The 7,020-nt window shown below is 55.3% G+C and overlaps 1 protein-coding gene across 2 annotated transcripts in view; it reads right to left on the reverse strand.

Moving 5' to 3' along the window:
* XPO6 (exportin 6) overlaps nucleotides 1–5,584 on the reverse strand; it is a 59,219-nt gene extending 53,635 nt beyond the window's left edge. The window contains exon 1 of one of the 2 annotated variants that reach the window (XM_053992107.1): nucleotides 5,389–5,584. In XM_053992107.1, the coding sequence (XP_053848082.1) occupies nucleotides 5,389–5,391 (3 nt within the window). In that variant the 5' untranslated portion in view covers nucleotides 5,392–5,584. The remainder of the gene's footprint in view (nucleotides 1–5,388) is intronic. The other variant, XM_053992106.1, reaches the window with a different exon arrangement.
* Between the last annotated feature and the right edge of the window lie 1,436 nt (nucleotides 5,585–7,020).

Consider the following 7,020-nt stretch of genomic DNA (forward strand, 5'->3'; position numbering starts at 1 on the left):
GAAATGGGAAAAGAAATGGAATTCTGGGCATGATCCACATAGGAGAAGGGTCAGGGAAGATCGGGGGAGGAAAAAAATATAAGGAATTTGTAGTGTTGCTAGAAGAGCCTGGAATAGTTCTGGTGGAGTGAAAGTATCCTTGAGTGTAAACAGAAAAGAGAAACATGCATAAAGAAAGGGATCAAATGTGTGTGAAAGGAAGGTAAGATTGGAAAAGAGTTGCTTCACCATAAGCTGGAGGAGCTTCTTAGCCCAGGAGAAGCTGCATCATCCCAAAATTCCAGAGGACAGAGAACCCACAAATAAACCCCAGGGGGTGCTTAGACAAGTAGCAAAGTCCTTGACCATCAGAATCAGTAGGGGAGCAGCCAATTGCTTTTCCTGTACCAAAATATCAATATTTACATTTTGGTTGGAACAACGAGGCCTACAAGGGAGAACAGGCATGTGCTGCACATTTCATAAATGCTGGAAATGGGATTCCAAAAATTATTCAATATAAATGGGAGTCTAAACATTTTATTTTGATAAAACAAAGCAGCAGACACCTTCTTTTCTTTCTCTCAGAGAAGAAGGTTGTCATGTTGACACCTGGGATGCAGAGAGAGCCAAGGCAGCAGTGACCCAAATATAAATATAGTTCCTAAGAGGAAATATCTGCTGTCTGATAGAGGATAATGATTTGGAAGGATATTAGGGCACCTTCTACCAGGCAGGTATCAGCCTATACACCTCAAAGCTACATTTCCTTCTACTTTGCATATACTAATGTATAAATTCAACATTAACAGCAGCTCCCTGGTTCCTAAATGACACCACCTAGCAGTGTGCAATTAATTCACCCAACTGAACCCAAAGTTCTTGGAGTTTTTGGCTATCCATGCATGGAGTGATCTCTGCACAGCACTGAACCCCATGGCAGGAGCTTTGTGGTACCTGCCAGATTTTAATGCTTTTCTGCTGAAATAATTACAGCCACCACCACCCATCCATCAGCGACAGCCAGTGGAAATGAGTTTTTCAAACTCATTTAGTGAACCTGGAGGCTCAACAATTTTGCCTTGATAGCTTTTAGTCCTCCTGCAGCCTACATTTAGATACCCAGGTCTCTGAAATATGGATGTGCTGGAATTATTATAGGTCCTGAAAGGGATTATGTGCAACCATTGTGCTAAATGAGCTGTTTTCTTCTGAGAAAAAGCTCTGCTTTTGGAGGAAGCATCTGAGCAGAGATAGCTCTCCTGCTACAGCTCCCATTCCTGGTTCATCTCCAGAGCTACCCAGGCCTTGCTGCAGAGTTGGGAAAGTTCACCAGCATTTATCAGCATCTCCAGTTTGATGATTTAATAGAGGGGAGATAACTGGGGGCACACAAACTCACAATATGACTTGCTGGACAAAAAAGGAAGCCAGATGTTGGAGCTGAGGCCGGAACTTCCGAGTTCCTACTCTCTGGTTTCTCTGCTCAGCAGCTGATTGAGTCAGAAGGGTTCTACAGAGGGTTTGCTTTTATTTTAACTGCTCCTGAAGGGGATGCACTGAGAGCAGACACAACATCAGGCTTAGGGGTGTAGTTGTGATGCTGCACCTCAGCTGGCACTGCTGGGGGACAGAGGGAAGGGACAACACCCTCAGCTCCCTCTTCATCCCAAAACCCTGCTGTGAAGCTGAGACCACCTGGCCATGTGCCAGCACTTCCTGCCTGGGCAGCAGCAGCAGCAACCCCATCTCCTCACAGCACAGCACCCCTGAGCTCACCACAGCACCCCTGAGCTCACCTGGGCCAGGGCCAGGGAGCACAGCACCCCTGCGCTCACCACAGCACCCCTGAGCTCACCTGGGCCAGGAAAAGAGAGCACAGCACCCCTGAGCTCACCTGGGCCAGGGCCAGGGAGCACAGCACCCCTGCGCTCACCACAGCACCCCTGAGCTCACCACAGCACCCCTGAGCTCACCTGGGCCAGGGCCAGGGAGCACAGCACCCCTGCGCTCACCACAGCACCCCTGAGCTCACCTGGGCCAGGAAAAGAGAGCACAGCACCCCTGAGCTCACCTGGGCCAGGAACAGGGAGCAGAGCCCACATGGGACCCAAGTGTCCCCAGGGTGATGGGACAGCCAGGCCAAGGGACTCTGCAGGGGCAAGAAGCTGCTGCTCCCTCCTGTCACAATGTCCTGGGTCACCTGCAAACAGCAGGAGTGTCCCCAAAGCAGCTCTGGTTCCCAGGCACAGGCTGAGCCAGCCTCAGGGCCACCAGCTCAGCGGGGCTGACACAGAACAAACAGGAGCTATTCTGGTAATGGAGCAGCAGCTCCTTGGCAACCACGAGCACCAGGATAACCCAGGGCTCACCTGGCAGGACATGCTGCAATCCACACACACTCCACTCCTTCCTGAATGGAAGGCTGCAACCATCACCAGGCAAGCTTCAGGCACAAGAAAACAACAGCACTTGCTGCTAAAAAACGGGAGGGTGGGAAGAGAGGCTGTGGAATGAAAGCCAGGATGCTGCTGTGGGAAACTCAGGAACATCCAAGCTGCAGACGCCCACTGCCTGCTCCCACTTCAGCAGCTCCGTGTGCCTCACACACAACAGGAACACGAGATTCCCTGGACTGGGAACTTCCATTGTCTGCTCCCCTGGGAGGCCCAGGGACAACCTGGGGGAAGTGTGATTGGTTCTGGGAGAAGCCTGGCTGCAGTTCTGCATCTCTGCACCCCAAACCTTCAGCATTTCCTGAAAGTCCCTGTTCCTGAGCTGTTTTAGTTGCTGGCAGGATACAAATCCCACAGAAGTGAAGAATGTATTCCCCAGGAGGCAATCACTGAAATTTCAGCCTCACATGGGAGGTGAAAATGCAATTCCCAGGTGAGGGGTTTGCTTAGGAGGTCCCAGGTGAGCTCCCAGGGCTTCAAAGATGGTTCACCTTCACCAGGAAAGAACAAAGGTGAAGGAAAGTGATGAGACAAAGACATGGCTAATCTGGACAGAAAATAAATCCCTTCAAGGATAGCTCCATGAACAATATTTACTTTGAAGCTGTCCATAAAATCCTCAAAGGGATCCTAAAAGGTGAGGAGGAAATAATGTAATAATTTGTGGTGTGTGGAAGGGAAGCTTGAAACTGGATCTGCTCTGTGTGTTTAGAGATGAACTCCAGAGAAACCCACCTGGATTTTGCAGTATCCTGTTTTCCCTACAGAGACACCACAGCATCCTCACCTCCTTTCCCTCAGAAAGCCCCAAACTGGAGTTTGGGCCCCCAAAATAGTGCACAAGCACTATTTACACACACAGCAGGCAGGAGCAGCCCCAAGAACCACCACAGAGAGTTCTCTGCAAACACCTCTGAAAGCAAAGAAAGACTAAAGCTTCCTCTGAACCCAACTTTTGAGTGGCATTAAGATTTCTGAGCCATGACTGACAACTAAGCCCAGCAAGCAGGAGGTTGCTCCACAGCATGTGTAGTGCCTGAGCTCACTGTGCATCACTGCATTCCCTCCTGCCTTCCCAACTTCCTCCCAAAATTCCTGCCCAGTTAATCAAGCTCTAATTCATCCCTGCTCATTACCTTCCACATCAACCCAGTTCAGCCCCACTGAGGAAAACCTGCTCCCAGCAGCCTGCTCTTCTGGAGCAGAGTTTGATTATGTTTTATTTGTTCCCTGTGTGCCTCCCAGCAGCTCATCTTCACACTTTCCCAACTGTTTCCGGGAAGGAGGGTGCACTAGCAGCAGAACATGCCCATCTGTAGGCTCCAGGGAAATGGGAACAGAAGGAAAATCTTGCCCAGGAGTCACATGATGAGTTACAACAGTAAATCCTGCAGCACAACCCAGGGACTGCTCCTCAACTTCCACAGGCAGCCAAACAGTGAGTGTGCAAGGGAAAAAAAAGAAGAAAACAAGGTGTAATTCAGGAGGATAAATGTGTGTGTCCACAAGGAAGCAAGGGGAGAACTAAGGAGTCCTTTTGCCACCTGCACTGTGAAGTGCACACCCTGGCCTGCCAAACCCTGCAAACCATTTATTCACCTCTTTGAACCTGGGCTGTTCACTAAGAATCCACCTCAAAAATGTCACCCTTTGCCTGAAGCTAAAGCCACAAAGAGCTGGGACACGTGGCAGACACGTCAGGAGCCCACCCTGAGCATCCTCAGGCTACTGTCATAAAACACTACCAGTATTTACAGATATAAATACTATATATTTATAAATATTTTACTGAGAAGATCGTTTCCCACCCCACATGGAGCAGCAAAGCCTCTCCAAGGGACTAATGAAGCTCACCAAAGGGGCTACAGACACCAAAGTTTCAATAAAACACCAATCATGCAGCAGGAGCACATCACCCAGTGAGCAACGTGATTACCTCAGCTCATGGGTGAAGAAATTCACAACCAAGATCCCAAATTTCGAAGAAAAGGGGTGCAAAGCCTGATCCTACACCACTAAAGGCAGGTTAAGGTAGAGTGGGGTGAGAACCAGGCCAGGAACTCCAGCCTGAGCTCAGTGGGGCTCTCTGGCTGAGCCAGGGCAGAGTCCCAGGAGCAGAGGCAGGGCTGCTGAAAGCATCTCCCCACTCCTGTCCACCTGCCCTTTGGGCCTGCCCTTTGTCACCCTAAGAAATACTGGGATACAAGGTCTCCCTGTGGGTAGAGCAAGGGGAAAACAAGAGCAGCAGCTCTGGGCTGGTGACAGTGAGCAGCACCGCGATGTCCTGGGGGCAATTCCCACCTGCCAGCCCGGCTCTGCGGGCACCCACCCGGTCAGAGACCTCTCCCGGGGCTCTTATCCAGGGCAGGAGAGGACTGTGCAGAGCCCAGCGGGCTGGCTCTGTCCCTGCCCCTGTCCCTCCGGGTGGCCCCGGCCGCACCGCGGGCACAGCCGAAGGCCGATGTCTCCAGCACAGAACAGAATCCAGGTCATGGCTCCGGCTCGCCCAAGGCTCCGCTGGAGGCCCTGAGGGCGAGCCCGCAGCCGGCGCCGGAGAATTTAATCACGGAATGGTTTGGGTTGGAAGGGACCTTGAGGCCCATCGCGTTCCACCCCCTGCCACGTCCAGGGCCACCTTCCCCGGGCAGGCAGGGCCACCTTCCCCGGGCAGGCTGCCCCAATGCCCGGCCTGGCCCTGGGCACTGCCAGGGGTCCCGGGGCAGCCCCTCAGCCCCCTCGCAGCTTTAACGCCATAAAAGCCGCAATTCCCAACGGCCCCGGGCACCAACGCTCCCAGGAGGAATCGGCGCCTTGCCGGCCTTTCACACCGCGTCACTGCGGCGGCTCGGGGGTGCAGCCGCCCCTCAGGCTCCGGTGTCCGGGCCCCGCGGGACAATCCCCCCCTTCCTTCCCCCCCCTCCCGTCCCCGCCGGGCCCCGCTCCCCCAGCTCACCATGGCCGCGGCGGCCCCGGGGCGGCTCTAGGCAGGGCGCCGCGCTCCGCTCATCTCATGGCCGGCGGCGGCCCGGCGGGGCCCCCCCGCCCATGCACCGGCGAGCTCCCGCCGGCCGCGCAGCCACGGGCACCGGAGCGCTGCCGGCACCCAGCCCCCGGGTCTCCCCAAGCGGCGGGACGGGGAGCCCCGGGGCGCCGGGCAGGGCCGCGGGAGGACGGGCGGGAGCGGCGGGCGGCGCGGGCCGCGCGGTGCGGGGCCGGTGTCGGTGCCGGGGCTACGCCAGGCGCATCCCGGGCCCGCCCCGCCCGCCCACCGGAAGCCCTCACCGGCGCCCGCAGCCAATCAGAGCCGGGCAGCGGATCCGCGCATGCGCATCTCGGAGAGGCGCGCTACTCGCCGCCATCTTGGAGAAGGGCGCGGCGCTTTGCGGGGCGCTCAGGGAAGGGCACGCCCGGAGCTGCGCCTGGCTCCGCCCCCGCAGCACTGCGCATGCGCTTAAGCTCTTTCCCGCGCGGCAGGAAATGGGAGGTGATTGGGCTGAACATTTGTGGGCGTGGCTATGATTGGGCACGCCCTTTATGGGCGGGGCCTGTGATGGGATTGGGGAATGGGGAATGGGGAATGGGATTGGGGATTGGGAATGGGGAATGGGGATTGGGGATTGGATTGGGGAATGGGGAATGGGGAATGGGATTGGGGATTGGGAATGGGGAATGGGGATTGGGGATTGGGATTGGGGAATGGGGAATGGGGAATGGGGAATGGGGATTGGGGAATGGGGATTGGGGATTGGGAATGGGGAATGGGGAATGGGGAATGGGGATTGGGGATTGGGGATTGGATTGGGGAATGGGGAATGGGGAATGGGGATTGGGAATGGGGAATGGGGATTGGGGAATGGGGATGGGGAATGGGGAATGGGGATTGGGAATGGGGATGGGGATTGGGGATTGGATTGGGGAATGGGGAATGGGGAATGGGATTGGGGATTGGGGATTGGGGATTGGGGATTGGGGATTGGATTGGGGAATGGGGATTGGGAATGGGGAATGGGGATTGGGGAATGAGGATGGGGAATGGGGATTGGATTGGGGAATGGGGATTGGGGAATGGGGATGGGGAATGGGGAATGGGGATTGGGAATGGGGATTGGGGAATGGGGAATGGGGAATGGGGAATGGGGAATGGGGAATGGGGATTGGGGAATGGGGATTGGATTGGGGAATGGGGAATGGGGATTGGGAATGGGGAATGGGGAATGGGGATTGGGGATTGGGGATTGGATTGGGGAATGGGGATTGGGAATGGGGAATGGGGATTGGGGAATGGGGATGGGGAATGGGGAATGGGGATTGGGGATGGGGAATGGGGAATGGGGATTGGGAATGGGGAATGGGGATTGGGGAATGGGGATGGGGAATGGGGAATGGGGATTGGGGATTGGGAATGGGGAATGGGGATTGGGGATTGGGAATGGGGAATGGGGAATGGGGAATGGGGAATGGGGAATGGGGATTGGGGATTGGGAATGGGGAATGGGGAATGGGGATTGGGGATTGGGAATGGGGAATGGGGAATGGGGAATGGGGAATGGGGAATGGGGATTGGGGATTGGGAATGGGGAATGGG

Source organism: Vidua macroura, chromosome 16, assembly GCF_024509145.1.
Source record: "Vidua macroura isolate BioBank_ID:100142 chromosome 16, ASM2450914v1, whole genome shotgun sequence".
NCBI lineage: Eukaryota > Metazoa > Chordata > Aves > Passeriformes > Viduidae > Vidua > Vidua macroura.